Consider the following 20,340-nt stretch of genomic DNA (forward strand, 5'->3'; position numbering starts at 1 on the left):
CCACTAAGATCTCTGCTCCCTGGCGTTGTTGATAGCAGAGCTCCTTGTTTGGCCGTTCCCCAACATCGCAGTCAAATTCGCATTCCCCTTCTCCTTGTCCTGCTTTGCCTTCACCACTCGTATTCATAGAAGGCAGAACCCAAAGTCAAGTCGCAGGCCTCCACCTCGCAATTGCATCCCATGTTTAAGGCTCTGAGTTCGCAAGTCTCCCTCGGTCACCACGTCCTGCTTGGCCTTCGCTACTGGCATTCACAGAAGGCAGAATCAAAACTCGAAAGTTGCAAGTCTCCCTCAAATCCCAATCAGTGTTGTCCCTTCAGTGCATTGAGTTGTGGGTAAGCTCGAAAATTTTCCTTTTCAGCTAGGTTCTGTCTTTAGGATTAGAGAGCTGCCTTTGTTCCTTCTTTCTCTCTGGTTGTCGAAAGGTTTGGGAAGAGAGGGAATGAAAATTTTCCATTTCATTTCTGAACACTTGAAGTAGGAGAGGAAAGTAATTGACGAATTTTTTCTGTTGAAATAATATAGATTTTGTTTCCTTTAGACATTGGATGAAATTGATTCTGGATATGTAAAGTATAAGCACTTAGCTTGAAATTGAAGAACATACAAATCTTTTGGTAATCAATATGATTAGTAATCTTCTGGTAATCAATATGATATTTTTAATATGGTGAATTAAATTATATTATTTTAATATGACCGGTCTAACCCCAGTCTGACCACGGTTCGACTAGTAACCCTTGACCCACTGTCTTGACAGGTTTAATGTCAGATCCGGTTTTTTGTTCCTTGTATATAACTTTATCCATATTTAACATATGTACTTTTTTTAAAAAAATAACAATATATACAATAATAAATGAAGTTAAAATAATATCTATACTTAGGTTAAGTTTTTATATTTATTATATCAAGTTTTCAGGTCAACATAGTCATGTGTTTTATTTTTGAAATATTAGTATTCAGTATCATTTAATTATAAACACATAAAAAAATATAAAACACTTAACTATATATAATTGGAGAACTTGACATAATAAATATAAGAAATTAATCTAAATATTCATATTAAAAATTTGATGATATGTTCTTTTTGTCAGGAAATTTTTTTGACATGAATTATAAATTAAAAAAAACTTCTTTTCCATCTTATAAACAAAATCAGATAAGGGAAGGGAATATATTAGTGGCATATGTTGGTTGCAGATTTAATCTGCATACTAGATGCTTTTATCGTTTCTTCTATGCCAACCGTGGCGTGAGGTCTTAAAACTTGAAAGGATCGCTACCCATGTGATGTGAACCGCCCCATCAATATTTTCACGTTTTGTCTTTATTCTTCCACGATTGCATCCACAGGATATTTGTGCAAGGCATGAAATTTGAGGGAACCAATTCCACAAATCAAATAAAATTTATATATCAAATTTATACATAATTTAGTGTTGAAAGCTCATAATTTTTAGGAACTTCATTGCAATTAATATTAAATTTGAACTTGAATTCTTTATAATAGTGAAAGTAAGACCGTGTAAAAACCTGATAATCCAGTCTAATCGGTCCTGTCTAAAGTTTGGGTTGGGTTTTTGTCCGATCTAGTTTGTCCCAAGTAGAAGTACATAATTCTTTTATTTTTAATACGAGGACTATTTAATTTTTTAGATAAATTAAATATAAAATTTTTTTCGTATAATGTTAATCCAGACTAACTTTTGTACTGGACCCTAACTTTTGTTTTTTTTTGTTGGGGGGGGGGGGGGATACACCGAACTGAGTAGCATTTATTGTGAATACTGCGGGGAGTCAAAGTCTAGCTTGAAAACCTCCCAGGCAAATTACTTCGAGCACCCCACACAAGAAAAACAAAGGGGGCCAAGCTTGCTGGGCGGCTCCCATTTCCTCCCCTCTCTTCCTCCTTCCTCCTTCCTCCCTCACCACACCACTCACTTCCAATTCTTTGCTTTCTGTCACATCACTACTCTCTCTCTCCTCTCTCTATATATATATATATCTTTACCTACTTTCCCGGAAAACACCAGAACACGAAGGAAATCTCTCCTGGTTGCTGCAGATAACAGGCCTAGAAATTTCACTGTCCGAACAACTTATTCGTCTGTGTCTCTCAATCCTCTCCAGGTACCATCATTGATCATTTATTTTCTATCTCAGTTACATATATATTTATTTTGCTGCTTCTACAATGATCTGTTATAATTCATGTCTGTGTCTGTTTGTGTGCCTTGAGCTCTCCTCTTTCTTTCTTTCTTCTTTGATGCTCTGATTGATTTGCATCTCTATGGGGAGACTAGATTTCAATCTGTGTGTGTTTTCGAGAGAGCTTATTAATAGATGTCAACTTGTTTTCTCTTCTTCTTCTCTGCAATTTTCTTACCTATCTGTTTGAGAGGAGATGAAAAAGGAAGGAGAAAGAAGTGATGAAACAAGAATAAGCGAAAAGGATAGAAAATTACTTGAGGGGCAGAATTTTTTTCTTAGGAAAAAAAGAGAATACATTTTCCGAGTAATTAATGTTAGAGAAAGAAACCCGCCTTTCGTCTTTTTCACTCAACTGCGAAAGTGAAATATTTCTTGTTAAGAGAAAGAAAATTATATTTCTTTTTTGTTACAAGAAAAATATCTAGAGAAAATTGGGACAAACCTCTCGTTAGAAATTAATTGGCAAATAGTGCCGCTTAAGGATTTTGTGTGAGTTAATTTTACTTATGTGTAATCCATCTTTCAATCATCTTTTCGTATGCGCAACTAAATCAGTTTTAATGTTTTGTACTAACTATCTTCTATTTATTTAATTTTTTATGTGTAGCCTTTTTTTTTGTGTAATTCATTATTTTAGAAACAATTTACTAATTAATTTTTTAATGAGTGTTAGTCCTAATTTTCCCAAATATCTATATAATTTTCAGAAATCACGAAAAAGACTTAATTTTTAAAATAGTTTACTCATAGTTTGCTTTAAAATTGTTTGAAAACAATTCCTCGTCATAAAATTTAATGTGTAAAGGTACTTAAGAATTTAGGTTTTAAGTGGGTTTAATACATTTTTGCCAAGTGTAATTCTTTTTCAACCGTGTTCCACATATTTTTTAGTGAATACAAATATATTTTATTTTTCATTTAGTTAAAGGTAGGTTATACATAACCAAATAAAATTTGTAATAAGATAAGATGTGCAATGATCAGGACAGGCTAGTCTTGGAGTCAACCTGTACCTGCCCATTTATTTCTTAACGAGTAAGTAATAAATGGGCTCGTCTAACCTGTGTATGGGTTAAGTAAAGACGACTTAAGCCCGTTTACTACTACTATTTTAAAAAGAAATTTCCCGGAATGTTATAAGATGACTTTGGCAAGTTTTCAAAGTCAAAACCAAAAATCATAGAAAATTTCGTAAGAAAATCACAAGAACAATCTGTGAAAATACAAAAAAGAGATTGAAGAAGAAGAAAGAGGACGATGAATGGAAACAATAGCTCAAAGTTGATAGAGAAGAAAAAGCTATCGATGGAGGAAGAAGCATCGTGAAATGCAAACCAAACATGAAAATGAGTGAGATAACTTTGCTCGATTTCTTCGAATCATAGCTAAGAACTAATGCGACAAAACCCCATAAATGCAACACGTGCCAGATCTGAATATCTTAAAGCTGCCAACAATAGCTGTTGGAGGCTTGGATTCGAAATAAGTCGTTGGTCTACCTCTAGCTTATTGTACTTTCATAATTAGGATCGGAGTGTATTTTTTGGACTAGATTAAACGGGCAAACGTTTCCTAAATCGTGGGTAGATATAATGGGCTGCAGTTTGCTTGCTCAGGCCGTACCTAAATTTTAAAATGAATTTTAGGTATTTTTTTATCAATAAATTTTGTAATGGAAGATTTTCAATAATTTCCCTAATTTTAACTGTATTTTATACGAAATTTAATATTTTGAAATTTATTTTTTATTTTTGAATAAATATAGATACAAATTATAATTAAAATATTGTAACAATTATTTGCTTTTTTTGTACTTTCTTAAAATTATAGTGCTTTTTATTTATAAATTTACACAAATATGTCAAAGAATGAAAAAAAAAATTAAATACTCAAATATTTATATCAATGAAGTCTTCAATATATAAGTTAAATCTGTATAGTTTTATCAAAGTTCACATAAATCTGTATGATAATTTTGAGAAATTATATCAGTTTATTAATTAAGTTAAATGGTCCATAAAATTTCCTCTAAATACTAATTTCTTATGTAAAGCCACCAAAAGAGTTGAATTGAGTTGCTTTAATTCCAAATTAAAAGTCCACAAACTCATCAATTAGGGAAGACCCACATGGCTAATAAATTGAATTATGTTTCCATCACATCTGTTTGGTTCTTGATTGCAAGATTAAGAAATCTTTATTTGCTTTTCATAATTTACGTGAATTTCGGTGGTCTGTCCCATCAAAATCGTTTTTTAGCTTTAAGTTTGACATGAGCGGATGCCTCTATGATGAACAGACATTTTCATTGGTCTATATTTTCAACAAAATATAATAATTAGATATTTACACAGATATCTTTTTGATTAATTTTATTTATTTTTATTATTTTACAGTGGCTGAAATATGGCTGGGACAAGAAAGATTAGAATACTTATTTTGATTTTTAATTATCTAGTAGTGTGTTTTTTTTAACATTTTTCATTTAATAAATTTTTAGAATTACAAATTTCTGCCCTTTAAGTATATTCTTGGTTCTGTCCCTGTGGATATCAAGGTGTGTTTAACTTTCATGACAACAATATCTTAAGTGATAGTTAGGGGAAAAAAATTAAACATAAGAAGTGATTTGGTTCCACTTGAGAAATTTTCGAAAGTAATACAAAATATTACTCCCTGTAGTTCTACATAGTTTTAGTTTGATTTTCTCCTCTGATATCAAATTTTTCCTTATAATATTCTTATTTATTGTGGCTATTTATTTTTACTTATTACATTTCATTTATTAAATAATGTTAAAAGTAACTTTTTCTTAATATTATTAGAAGTACCCATCAAAAGTAACTTTTTGAAAAGCATGAGTAGATTTTGTTAAAAAAACAAAAGAATAAAAGGATGAGTAGATCAATCAAATGACCTGATACCTTTAAAGTAACCACTCATCATCACAGTCAATTAAATAAAATTAAATAAAATTGCTCCCATTACGAGGCCCAAACAGTCATTACTTTTAGTTTGGTGGGTCCGACTAGATATCTACTTTATTTATACTCTCCAATAAAAATGCTCCAGTTCTCCTTTTGTGGGTCTTACAAGTTCTTTTTACATTTCTCTCTTGGATCTCAATCACCTTCTCACATCATCTTTAGCTAGACGATTCTCAGCTGCCATTTTCACACACACACACACACACACACACACTCACACAAATACAAACATATATATAAAGGAATTTATTAAACTTATAAACCACACTTTACTAGGGAAAGCATCCAATATGCAGAGCTCATAACGTAAACATAATATTCATTTCTCAGGGAAAAAAAACAATATTATATAGTTGGACTTCAATCCAATGTATCTTGAGAAAGGAAACGTGTTCTGAACACAATATGCCAGACATAAGCATATGTGGAAGGTAGAAATACATAGACAAAATCTAAAAAGTAAAGAACACATTCCTAAAATGGAGGCATACAAATACAAGAATCAACAATAGTTCAATGTAATGGGAGTCACAGCAATGATTGGGTATCATGTTGACTCACTGTCCCCTCAATGCTTATTGCCCTTCCATGTGAGCCAATGTCTCCGCAAATTTTGTTGATAGATTTGGAGAATATATATATGCATATTGTTCTTTTTATATGTGTTATGAAATTAAAGTGACCTACTTCTTATATTATAAAGTGCATTCGTGATTGGTAAATAATAATATAGTTTGTTATAAGTTTTATTTATATATTGATATTAATATTTGATTTTAAAAAAAAATCAACGATATACAATAATGTGAAAAAATATGATAATATATTATTAGTTGATACGATTTTAATAACTAAATGTGCCAATAACCCTTGAGTTTAGTGGTACCAACTCCTCTTAGAAAGAAAGGTCATAGGTTCAAATCTGTGCTTTGCATGTTAATGTGTTTGTGTGTTAATATATCTGGGTGCTCTTTATTTGATCCCTATAAAAAAAAAAAAAACTAAATGTGTGACTTGTGTTTTAATTGGAGTTTGAGATAGAGTTTACTTAATGTCAATAAGTTATGAATAATGCGATTTATATACTTACTATAATTTCATATATATTATATAGAGGGATGTTTATGTTAACAATAATAAGCAGTTATAACTCATATAGGTTTCTTACCGAGTAACAAAAATTCAATTTAATTTTTTTAAGTTTTTGAACGATCCATTTTTCATCAAGTGATAAGTATTGAATGGGGATTCGAGTTTTAAGATGTGTTGCCTTCAAAAATTAAGATGCAAAGTAAAAATAGATTTTAATTATATTTTTTAAAAATATTTATAAAAAAGAAATATAAATTAACCAAATAAAATATTAATAGTTTAATTTTTTTCAAAAAAATAATCCCAGCATGCTGCTAAACGTTAACAAGACAAAATTGAGGGGCGTATCGGATGTCCTAAATTCTATATGCCGATTTCAGACATGAGCCATGTGGTCCTTATCGATCATGGAGTCTTGAGACTTCCCTTCAATTATTGACTGGAGAGAGAACCAAGAATTTAAATTATTGAGTTCAAAAATGTTCCAACATAATGTAATGAATTAATATCCATCTATATAATTTTTCAATATTCTTGATTAAGAACGTCCAAAATAATAATTCGACCATGTGAGGTTTATATACCTGATCGAGAGCCATGAGGCCCCACATATCCTCATGATGCCCACCGTTGTTTATTTTGATCTTTATTGGATTAGATTACCCCTTTTTTTTTTTTTGCCATAGCTTCTTTCATTGTCTTTCATCATTACAATTATTACTATGATTGCTTACTTTACTTTTATATGTTGCTAAAACGAATCATCATGATTAATCACTTGATGATTCTTGCCTTCCCGTATTTAACTACCAAATTAGCCTTCTCAATATTAAACATTTTTTGTTACCTTTGGCATACCAAATCAAGATTGTCACATTTCTAGGAATGAGGATTGCTCTGAAACAAATGATGTACATGCTTATTCCCACAAGCTAGAATCCTCGTCTAGAACATATAGACTAAGAGGAGGAGTGGGTTCGTGTGGATGATATTAGACAATGTAGACAGATGGAGTTGAAATCTAAAAATTTCCCCCATACCATGGATGTTGGAAACTACTAAGCTTTTAAGCATCTCTCATCCTCCTCTATTGTTATGATGAGTTATATGTTTGTATTTCTACCTCATACATCATATCAATACAAATTTAACCAAGTATGCTAAAACACAATCTTCAAATCAATATATATATAGGATTGTCTCTATATGCTTCTTCCTTATGGAGCTAAAACTTTCACCTATAAGTGTTAAACTTCAAGGGTGGGATATATAAATCCCAATCAATGTGTTATTTTCTTATCAATAAATATGATTAGAGTATGAGATATCATTATAGAAATTATATGCATGTGCTACCTACTAACTATGAGCATGGGCTACACCCTTAATGTTCTCATTCCTTACACCATTATGATCCCTCACATACTCAATCTACAACACAACTCAGTGTTTTTATAGACAACCCAATGTTCACATGGGCTACAACCCATGCCTCATAAGCTACAACTCATGGTTGCATAAGCAAGGGCCTTAACCATATGGCTTGCTTTTCATGCCTTACCACCACTAATCTGTTTCAAATATTGGAGAGTTGCTGTAAATACTACTACCTTCGATATTTAACATAAGAATTGGTTGGGATTGGATTTAGTCTTTAATATAAGATCTCAATCTACATTTTTTCCCATATTTATCATATTTTTCCTAAATAAACCGTACTGGTTGCTCATGTCAAAGGAGTTTGTATTAAGTATTAGTTTCAATACGAATGATTTAAGAGAGTATTTTAGGAAAACCAACGCATAACTTTAACGAATAATTAATTTAATTAACTTTTTTAATTTACTCAAATTAGTTAAGTAGATTTTATATTAAGGATCATATATATTATTTGGGAGCCATCTAGTTTTTTAAAATCAGTCCTGAGTTCTAACTCAATACTAAGTTTGGCTTAAAATCGGTTCTATTTTAGCATAGAAATGATTTTGTGGGTTAATTTGAGCCTTTGATGAGTCTGATTGACGGTCCAACTGAGTCCAATCTTCCATTTTGAGTCGGTTTTCAAAACATTGCCACTAACACAAGTAGGTTGATAAATTTAGCAAAATGACGTCATATTAAATTGCCTTCCTACCCATGCCACAACATGATGACATACCAATTAATACCACGCAGCAACTATTGTTGTACCTTATGGTACAATTTGGCAAAATGTAAATTTACCTTATCCCTGCATAGGTAGTTTCCAAACTAGAGTTTCTAATAAAGGTGACATAATGTGACATTAACTATGCACATTGCTTGAACGTGAATCACGAAGTTGCCTTATACACATGATTAAAAAAAAAAATCATGCTAATTAATTATATAATTGTCAGGTGAATTATTTACCCCTTTGATGTTGTCATTAGTTAGTATTGTCTTTTGCATTGTCGTTGTTATTTGACAATATGTAGCACCTCCTACCATGGCCCACTTTGGCTCTTCCTCTGCTAATAGGCTCATTCAAATTACTTAGAATTAATCTTTGCTTAAGTTAATTAGAGTATCTTTGGCTTGTGGTCAAAAAATTATAAGGGGTTGAAGCCATCATATGAGTTGATTCAGGAAGAAGGGGCGAGAAAGTGAGGGAAGCACATTCTATGCTCATCACAATGATAAACATAGAGTATCATCTTAATTTGCACCATCCAAATCCAAATTGATTTTGGATAATTTGAATTTAATTTAAACATTTTATATATTTTCAATAATTTTTTATTTTGATAGATGCAAAGTTTAAAATTAAAATAAATTAATAACTAACATTTCTTTTAAAAAAATAAGTTTATTTTTTAAAAAATTGCAAATTAAAAATTTTAAATCTGAACAATCCATATTACATTTGGAATGGTTTAGATTGTATCATAATGATGAGCAATCCATATTACATTTGGAATGGTTTAGATTGTTTCATAATGATGAGGTGCTCATCGATATGATGAGCACTAAATGATGATTTGAAAGTGAGTTGAGAGTCAAGATATATTCCATATGAGCTTTGAACGGAAGTATAGATCCCATAGGTGCCTAAGGTTTTTGATATTCAATGTCAATATTTGCCAACATGTGCCTCTATTAGGAACTAAGGATTTTTGCTCATTTTTTAGTTGTTGATGGATAACATTGCACCATAATATAATACTTTGTGGGTATTTTTGTCATTAATCAATTTACACTAGGCAAAACATGTGGGACCCATATTTCTTAATGGACGTTTGACATCCATTACAGATTATGGGATTTTCGCATTGTATTTTATAGTTGATGGACAGAATTACACCAAACGAAATTTTAAGATATTGGCTGTTACCCGTATAATACTTTGTGCGTTTTTTTGAAACCTTAACCTATTTTTCTTTAGTTGTCTCCTCTGGTTGTCTCTTCTCTTACTTTTCTCTCTGTCCAAATATAGAATTAATGCTGAACTAATCACGAGGATCTTTATATTACATAGGAGTTGAAGAGCAAACTAATGTAGTTGTGGTTCTTAATTTGTCTAGCGTCTACAAATTTCATATTTGATGTTGATTGATCATATAGGTGAATGTTTTGTGCATACACGCAATTTCCTTTATTGATTGACCATAAGGTGGGGGCTATGGGTATAGGGCTATCCACAAAACAAGAAAGCTCATTTTCAATGAGCTAAGATTGATCCCCTTGTTAAAGATATGATTTATATAGCATAAAATCATATATATGGGGCTTTGGATTCTAATATTGATAAGAGAATATAAAGAGTATATAATTGTCAAGTATATCTAGGAGCTACTACTCATAGAGTTGTTAAATTTGTTATAACTATAGGAGTCACTAAACAAATTTTTTATGACTTAGTTCACCTTTTTTTTTTTTTTTGAGGGAACCCAAATTGAAAAGAAAAAATCCGAACATCTGAATATATTTTTTTGGGCTACTAAAAACAATTGAATAATTTATCTGTCAAGAAAACCATAGCCATCCATCCAGGTTTGGCCATTTGCATGGGTGAGGCATAGTTTTGTTTTCTCGCCTTTTTTGGCCTATGCTTCTTCATAATATGTGGCTGTGATTTCTCCTTTTCTTATGTGAATGTGATTAAACTTTTTCAATATAATACATTAAGTTTATAAGAAACAAACACTTGTCATATTTGTAGCCTCATTATCCCTTTATGGATATATGGACCATTACTACAATATATTATGCGCATTTTTTGTCTGGAAGGCATTGCAATTAACTATAATTTGCCAAGGTCAAGATAAGTGGACATAATTTATTTTATATTTTATTATAATTTAGCTCTAGTGTATTGTCCTAAACCTACCTAATTTTTGTCCCACCTCTGCTTTCTCAAAATTAAAAATACTATTTTTAGTTACTAAAATTTAATCTTATTTTAGTTTTAGTCTCTAAAAATTAAAACCAATTGTTTTGATTCCTAAAATTATTTGAAATAACTGGTTTTGATTTATGAAATTTAACCTTATTTGATTTTGGTTCTTGTTTTAAGAACTAAAAACCTTAAATTGAATCAAAATGAAGTTAAATTTTAAGGACTAAAACTAAAATAAGGTCAAATTTTAGAGATCAAAACCGTAATAAGGTCAAATCTTAAAAAATGGCATTGCCCAAAAATATATATCATAAAAAAATTAAAATATATACAATGAAAAACTAAAAAAATATTTTACCTTCTCATTACATTAAAATATAAAATATATTATAAATTTTATTATTTTTGAAAAGGTCTTTACATGGACATGTATCTAATCATCAGCTTGATTAGATTGCATTTTACAAAATAGATAAATAATATTTTTTTTTATGACTTTTCTTTGTACAAACTTGAAGTGAGGCAGAAGGGGGTGAGCAGGTGGTCCTATCCTTTATGTTACTTCTTCCTTAATGTCTCCTTTCGCCCCTCCTGGAACAAATTTTGCTTTTTAAAAATAATAAATAAATAAATAAAATTTTCTAAATTTAATTCATAAAAATTATTTTTTACTATGAAATGCTAACATTCAATCAAAATAATAATAATTCTTACATGATTGAATTAAATCATGCATATATATCTATATAATATTCTTAACTACCAAGTAAACCTCAATTATTAGAAAAAAGGAGAAAATAAATCTGTCTTTGTTTGTGATTATGATTAATATTTTTTTAATGGTTTTCTGATTTTTATGTATTAATAGATGTGGCCTCCTAGAATAATTGTAGGGGGTTCAAAATAAATGTCATTATAATATTTTATAGATATATTGATGATAATATATATACTTATATATTTATTTGTAAATATAATTGAACTGCTATAATGATCATATATTTAAAGATGAAAAAAAATTATTTGCTATGAATTAAAAAAATACTACATCTAGTACTAAATATAAAAACTAGTAGACTAATTTGAGTAGATTAAGAAAATTAGTTAAGTTAGTTATTTGTAATAAATATACGATCTCTTTTCTAAAATACTTTCATTAATAATGTGTATTAACTAGAACTGTTTTTTGATAAAACCTTTAACATATGTAACTATTACAAGGATTATCTTAAATAAAAAAACAAATATGAGAGATATCGTAGATTGAAATGTTATATTTAAGACCAAATTACATATCAAACTAGTTTTTATATTAAGAAAGAGAGGTACTATATCTATAAAAAATGCAGGGTTGTTTATTAATCTAGTAGCTCATCTATGATCAGCTTGTACAACATCCAAAATTCCAAGTCATGCTAGAACCGTTGACAATTTCTATTACTATGAAAAATGTGTGGGTCCCGTATAACCCGACCTTTCCCGGGAAGCAATGGGACCCACCACCTGGTGCCTTGGCTGGTGATCATCGTCTGCTGAAATCCTGTCTATACTGTTGTATTGAATGATTAATTAAACTAATTTTCTCAGTCGATGTTAAATAGCTCAGCTCATTGAACTCTTGGATTACTTCACATGCTCTGTAATAACTTCATATTATATCATTCTATTCCAATAAATAACAACAAAACCGACAAGAAGACTTAGAAAACTCGTCACAATTAGCAATGGTGTATTTGCCTAACTTGTTCAATCTGCTTATTCCCTCCTTCCCTCCTCCTCCTCCTCCTCCCTCTGTTCTTCTTCTTCTTCCAGGTTCAACTTCATTCTTCGTCTTCATCACTCCATTATAATGCAGCAGATGAAGCAAAGGTCTGAGCACCAGCAACACCAGGTTATGCTTTGTCTGTTTCCGGTTCTGTTCTTGTTTCTCTCTGCATGTTGTGTTGAGCATTCTGGGTTTGCTAATTTGTCTGAAAGTTGTTGGCTTTTTTCTGGGTTTCGTTGTTGTTCTTGCAGCAATTCTGGGCTAGAGTGGTTATGCGAAAATGGCTTAACATGAAGGAGTCCGATTACAGCGCTGACCCTGATGACCCAGATGATAGTGATTCAGACAACGGAGTGAGTGACGACATTCCCATATAAGGATGATTCATTTCACGACATGACACAACATTAGATGTTGTCTAATCTTGTCGTCTTGGGGTCTATATTAATGTCCATATGGGTATGACTGCTTTTTAGGGGCAAAGGGGTGTTGCATCAGTTTGTCTGTGTGATCCATTGGGGTTTGGAAAAGTTGAGCTTGGGCTTTATGAGCATGATATGACTTTCTTAAAGATCACTTTTAGTTTGGCTGTTTCAGTCTTGCACACTCTTTATTATTGTTATGCAGAAGGGGGAAGACAATCACGATTTAGAGGGATCAAGGAGGAAGAAGAAGAAGAAGAACCACCTGAATCAAATGGTGACTTTTCCATACAATAAATTATGATCTATTGACTGATTTATCTGCTAAGCTTTACCATTTCATATTTACTTTTGCAGTTCAGATTTTCATGTATTCAGTGAAATTTAGTGCAAGTGTATTTCTTTTTGTTAACTGCCTTTGTAAGAGTCTAAATTAAGTTTTATTAAATTACAGAATATCTTCCAAGGCTAAGGAGGCAAAAGTCATTGACTTGTCGGTCTCAGTACATAAACAAAAACGAACTCAGGTGAGACAAAGGAACAGGAAAAAGTTAAAATGTTTTCTGTGAAAAGCATTTGGTCTGTATTGTTCAAGCCCTCTTACCTGAATTTGCTGTATGTTTTATCTTAGAGTATGTGTTGGGACATGGAATGTTGGGGGAAAACTCCCTCCTGATGACCTAGATATTGATGAGTGGATTGGTATCAATGATCCAGCTGATATATATGTTCTTGGGTAAGTTTTTTGCCTCCCCCGCCCCCCCCCCCCCGACTATACCTATTAAAATACATATAACGGAGCACAAGTCTGACATATTTTGTGTGGTAATTAATCTCTAAGTTGGTATTAGTATATTTATCGTCTAATGACAAGACCGTGAATTACACAAAGTTTGAAATATGAGCTGCAATGTTCATGGCTTATGTTTTATATCCATATTTAATATCTGTTTCCTATGTTTATGAAGATTCATTCTGTTAGAATGACTTGGATGATTCTCCACATTGCAGTTTTCAGGAGATTGTGCCCTAAGCCCTGGTAACATTTTAGGTGCTGAAGACACACGACCTGTTCCAAAGTGGGAAACATTGTCCGGGAGACACTGAATAGAGTTCGCTTTACACCATCAAAGGTAAAATCCTTTAGTGATCCTCCTTCTCCATCAAAATTTAATCCACCAGAAGATGTCCCAGATATAGAAGAAGAAATATTGCTTGAAAGTGATGGTGAACTTGAAGAAGAAGTCCATCCATTGGAGGAAGAAGATGATGTTGCTGATGGAGTTACTAATGGAGCTGTCAATGAAAAAATCAGGGATACAAGTTTGCAGGCTACAGATGCTGCTGATATAGTCAACTCAGGCATGCCAGTAGACCTAAATTTTCAGAGACAATTTTCTTCTTCTTCAGGAGATTAAACCGATTAAACTGTTTCCGTGATGAAGACTCATCTGATAATATAGAAACTCCCTTCACCTTGCAGACTGCTAAACTATGCAGAATGCTTAGTGGGACTGAAAGGATTGGTTTGAGCTGGCCAGAGCCACCATTAAATCTTCTGTCACAGAAAGTGTTGGATAGGCCAAGTTCATTTAAATCAATCCCAAGCTTCAAAGCGTCAAAGTCGTTCAAAAGATATAACTCTTTCAAAGGGTACAATTCTTTCAAGTCAACCATAGATGAAATACCGTCAGATATAACCTTGCTTGCAGAAACTGACCTTGAAGCTTTAATGAAGCGGAAAAGGAAATCACCATATGTTAGGATAATAAGCAAGCAGATGGTTGGTATTTTCATCACTATTTGGGTACGTAGAGGCTTGCGTAAACATATTCAGAATTTAAAGGTGTCAACCGTTGGTGTTGGTGTTATGGGCTATATTGGTAACAAGGTCTGTTGTCCATGTTCTTCTTCATCACAGTATCTTGTTTTTATTCCTTACTATATGGTATTTCACTGTCCTTCATTTATAATATGACATTTATTCGCAGGAACTCTAGCAGCAACAGATACTTCTCGTGTTGTTTTTTTTTTTTTTGGGGGGGGGGAGAGCAGGGTGTTTTTGCTCCCCTTGTTACAAACTGTCTTTCAAGAAACTGTTTGTTTTTAGGTGTAAAATGAGAAATTGTTCCCCAAAAAAAAAAAAAATTGAGAAAATTGATTTTGGCTCCCATGAGTTAACTTCTACTTCCGTCTCTGAACTCTGGCATGAGTATCATATTAGGTTCTGCTGGGATCCCCCCTCCCCCGGGAAAATTTTCATTTCTATATCGGACTGACATATACTTGATCTGTTCTTGTGTCTTCATTTTTATATGTTGTGTAGATTCTTTTTACCTACGGGGATTGCTCACTACTCAGTGATCTCATCATATTCCACCTGATCAAATAGTGTGGTTTTTTGCCTCATTTATTGATTATTCATATTTTTATCAAAGTTCTGGGAAGGATGAGCTCTGTTCTCTTGTGCAAATAGGTTCATATCAGTTTTCTAAAGTCATGTAAACTTGTTACCCAATTGCTTGTAATTATTATTTTAGTTTCCTTTTACTTGTGTATTTCTGCGCAAGATAAGTCTTGGGAATATTTGATGTTTGATATGCTGTAGAGCTAATCGTTTGATCAATAATATTCCTTTCTTCACATATTAATACTGATGTTTCATGTTTCAGGGATCAATATCTGTTAGCATGTCCATTTATCAGACATTTTTCTGTTTCATATGCACCCACCTTACAGCTGGTGAAAAGGAAGGAGATCAAATGAAAAGAAATGCAGATGTGCTTGACATACGTCAAAGAACCCAGTTTCATACGTTCACTGATATAGGACTTCCCAAAGTATCTTTCTTTGTCATGTGAGTACATGTTTCATTATTCCTTGATGCAACTATTGTACATATTTTATATGATATTCATTCTCCTCAACATTTGGCTTCATTGTACAATGTCCCCCCCCCCCCCCCCTATTGTGCTATTCTTCGTTTTGCCTTAATATGTTTTTGAATTGTGGTGCCTACAAATCAATTTTACTGTGGGGACATGGCGATTAGCTTGCTATATCAAATGGAGTTTGATTGTTTGATAAATGTATTATTTAACTAACTGAAACTACTGCTTTTGATTTACAAGTAACTTCAAAATTCGCATTTCACTTATATCTGTTAGCTTATTTTTCATCTCAAGTACAAACAGAGTTACAGAAAGTTAAAAATAAATAGCATTTTGGTTTTGCAATCCTTATCACATGCAAATAACATGTTCCATCATTCGTGTACATACTATGTTATTTGTATCTTGATCTATAGAGAATCTTCTGGTTTCTTTTAGTTTATGTCTAATCTTCAAAATGTATGTGGAAGAGAAATAATAATGGGAAATATCGCTGAGAAGAAATGAAGAAAAAGAAGATTAGAAGCTTTTCTATATATGGTATAGTATTATTTTCTCTATGAAGGGATGACACAAGTTATAGCAACATGAGGACAAATTTGTTTTATGAACTTTGTCCGCTGCAATAATGGTTTTTCAGAGGGAATATCTATCTCGCTGGATTGAATCATATGGCTACATTGTATGGTACTTTCCAAGTATATATTCTATAATTATTGGAGGTGTTTGAACAGTTGAAGCTCAAAATCCGGGGAATTATATGGGTTCTTCCTATTTTATTTGTTTGCATGTTTTATAATATACAGTAATTATTACTGAAGCACCATAATTTTATTTGCAGGAGAATAATTTGGTTGGGCGACTTAAACTACCGTATCAACTTGTCATATGATGAGACTAGAAAACTCATTTCAAAAAAGGACTGGACAAAATTGTTTGAGAAAGATCAGGTACTTTTGAGTTACCCAGTTATCTAACATGGCAAACACTTTACAGAAGGGGCTAAAATTGCTAGGACTGTTTCATTCATTGACTTCTGATTTTGACAGCTTGCACGAGAAATCGAGAAAGGTGTATTTGCTGGATGGTCAGAAGGAACATTGACTTTTGCACCAACTTATAAGTATGAGATGAAATCTGATAAGTACTATGGAGAAGATCCCAAGGTTGGAAGGCGTACGCCAGCATGGTATGCTTCACTTGTGGTTCTGCTTCAATGTCTGCTAATCTGGTGGTCGTATTTTTATCTTTTTCTGAATGCAGACTTTCTCATATTTCTGAAGATGTAGCCTTAAGAACATCAGATATTAGTTACTATTTTTTTTCTATTTATCAATTTATAACCTAGATTTCATTAGTAATTTTGGTCTGAATTATCTTATCCAGCATATATGCTTTATATAGATTGTTAAGGAACATTTACTTGTGAAATTTGAAACTGTTAACTAATAAACTGCCTTATTGAATGGTGATTTTTTTATGTCTTAACCTGAGTCACTGATATGAGAACTAGGTGGGTCTGTTTAATGATTTATGAAAAGTAATAACTTCCTATTTCTATCATATATGCATGCACTTTCAGGTGTGATCGCATTCTTTCTTACGGCAAGGGGATAAGATTACTGAGATACAGAAGGAGTGAGCTCAAATTTTCGGATCATCGGCCCGTGACTGCCACATATATGGCTGAGGTTGAGGTGTTCTCTCCTAGGAAGTTACAGAGAGCCCTGACTTTCACAGATGCGGAGATTGAAAATGAAGAAGTCATGAATTTAGGCACTTGGAATTAGCTGCTTACATGGAGTAGGTGAGTTGCTATATAATCAACAACGTTCATATAAATATGAGTTAACTAGAATTTAATCCCTAAATTATCATGTTGATTAAGAAAACCATTTTGCAAGTAACTATGCTTTCTTTCAATTTTTAATTTGGTACCTATACTTTTTTCCCCCTCTTGATTAATCTTTCAACTTTGTTTTGTTAGTACTGTTAGCCTCTGTAACTTTGTTTTGTTTGCATTGTTATTCTTATCTCGAGGCTAACAGTACTAGCAAAGCAAAACTAAAGGATTTAATCATGAGAAAAAAAAACATACAGGTATCAGATTAAAAATTAAAGAGAAGTATAGATACTGCACACATCATCTCTCGTTTCCTATATTGATTTGGCTTTAATAATCAAATATTAGTGAGCCTATGCAATGAGTTTGTTATTTTGTGCCCATTTATCATACTCCACTACCACTGAGACTTGAGTAAATAATCTAATCACCTTCAGATCCAAAACAATGTTTTGCATATGACTAATTTATACATATGTTTGATAGGCATGAATTTACGGCATTCTGCTTCACGATCTTAAAATTTTCAAGGCCATGCTCCCTTGCTACTTATTGCTAGTTCAGTTCAATGGTTAGAGGTTACTGCTATATATATAGCAGCAACCATAACTTTCCAGGTCTTGCATTTACCAACTTGGACGAGAACTTCCCCAACATCTTGATCATGATGTGCATATCCATGATCTTTAAATGAGATTATAAGTATTCGCTGAACTCGAAATCCTGGTGGCTTCTGTGTCAACTTTTCAAACTCATTGTGAGTACCAGATATTAGATTGATTCATTTGAATGTTGTTTTGGAATGAGATGTATTGTAAAAGAAATTAGTGTTTTATGATTTGTTTGTAAGGTGATTTACCAAATAGGTTTTAAGAGAGTTATGAGATTTGCTGTATCATCCAGCATATGTTTTTCTATTGCTTGAGAATGTTGAGGTGGGTTGCAAGTTAGAGGTGGGAAGCTTTCTGTACTGAGGAAATAAATGCAAAGGCTTTTATCCGATGGTTTTGCGTCTTCAATACTTTGATCTCTTCACTTTTGAGGCTGCAGCAATAAGAATGCAAACTACAGCATTGTTGAAGGCAATAGCAGAAGATTTAGGTGAGTCATGTAAATTGTTGACAAAGAATTATATCTATGTATCTACTACTCCTAGTTCTATGTATAAGAACTAGTTCAAAGGTTAAATTTGGTCTTAAATAATAAATATAAGATGTTAATCCACTTTATCTCTTATATTGATTATTTTTCTCCAAACTAATTTATGTGACTTATAAACTGATATATGATCTAATGTTATATAAGAGTATTTTAGAAAACAATGTCACATTTGTTATAACTAACTAATTTATTTAACTTGTTTTCAAATATTATGAACAAAAGTAGAGACTTTTTTTCTTGGCTTGATCATTAAAAATAAGGATTTGTAAATGGGAGTTTTTAAAACCAAACATTATCAACATCAACTAATGATCGATAATAATATTCATCATAAATCAATGTGTGTTTTCTTTCCATCTATGTTATTAAATCTTAATGCTAATTCTTAAGTACTTAATATGTATTCAAAGAAAAGTATCTCCGATATTGAAACATATAGAATTCTTATGAAATAAAACCCGCATGAATATTAATGAGTTAAGATATATTCATCACCCTGAAATATTGTTTGATTTGTTATCCAGTGTTTTAAAGCTGTTGGTGGTGCAATTTCACCTTTGAAGTATTTAAAATACTACATCCATATCTGTTCATAACATAATCGTTTGTTTGGTTGTCAAGTTGTTGAGTCAGCTTCATTTTAACCAAAATAATCATGTGGCATATGAGATAAGTCATTGATGTGTCAAGTTGCTTCTTCTTGTATCTTTTTCCTCAGCTTTCTTTCTCTCTCATATGATAGCCTTACCCTTTTGTGTCACATCACAAAAATTTTCACCTGGTTATAGTGAATCAAAAATTAGGATGATGATCAATGTGGGAACGAGATGGGGAGATGAAAAACTTTTGATGTGAAACTCCGTAAGGTCTGGACTGGTATTTTCATAATTATCAGTTTAGGAAGGACAAAACGGGAAAATTTGAGAAAAATTCTAGAAAATTCCTGCAAAATGGGAAAAGTGTGAATTAAAGGTTCTAGAAACTCAGTAGAGGCCTAAAAGGTGGAATTACGGTGGAAATAAATTTTTATGAAATTTCCTATAAATCGAGATTTTCAGGAAATATTGAAAAATCGGAGGAAAATAATTATTTTAAGTAGTTGGAGGTCCTCAATAAATTTGGGAGAAAGATGGATAATTCATCTAAATATTTATTTGAATTTATAAAATTGGTTTTAGGCCTTGGAAGCTCAGGAATTAATTTTAGGGAATTTATTTTCCTCAGATTTACTGATAAATTCCAAATTGGTTTGATATTGATTTGGTTTTTGGGCCATTTTTTTGGGTCAGCCCAAACCATTTGTAGGACCCACATTAAGCCCAATAAGGCCCCCATTTATTGTAGTTTTCCATGTCCCTCTATTTTTTATTAAAATAAATGTGAAATTAAGGGATATTTGTGTGGAAGAATCTAGATTAGGGCCACTTTTGATGATTTGATTATTTCCACACTTGATGACTGCCACATACACCCCTTGAGGTTCCTAGTTCGGCCAAATCAGGAGGGAGGAGGACAGATGGGTTTTTTTTTCTATAAATACCCCCCCTTAGAAAATACAAATAAATGTTGGAAAGATAGAAAAACAAGGAAGGTTCTGTCACTTTG

At 32.1% G+C, this 20,340-nt stretch overlaps 1 protein-coding gene and 1 pseudogene across 1 annotated transcript; both read left to right on the forward strand.

The window, feature by feature from the left end:
- Positions 1-180: 180 nt before the first annotated feature.
- LOC114745780 (uncharacterized) lies at positions 181-12,795 on the forward strand. The gene is made up of 4 exons (XM_028933951.1): positions 181-335; positions 1,831-2,136; positions 12,466-12,544; positions 12,670-12,795. The coding sequence occupies exons 1-4, from the start codon at positions 181-183 to the stop codon at positions 12,793-12,795; spliced, it is 666 nt and encodes a 221-aa protein (XP_028789784.1).
- Positions 12,796-12,975: 180 nt separating this feature from the next.
- LOC114745790 (type IV inositol polyphosphate 5-phosphatase 3-like) lies at positions 12,976-18,593 on the forward strand (annotated as a pseudogene).
- Positions 18,594-20,340: the final 1,747 nt, after the last annotated feature.

Source organism: Neltuma alba, unplaced genomic scaffold (genome assembly GCF_004799145.2).
Source record: "Neltuma alba isolate B1F8T4 unplaced genomic scaffold, ASM479914v2 tig00000786_pilon, whole genome shotgun sequence".
Taxonomy (NCBI): Eukaryota; Viridiplantae; Streptophyta; class Magnoliopsida; order Fabales; family Fabaceae; genus Neltuma; species Neltuma alba.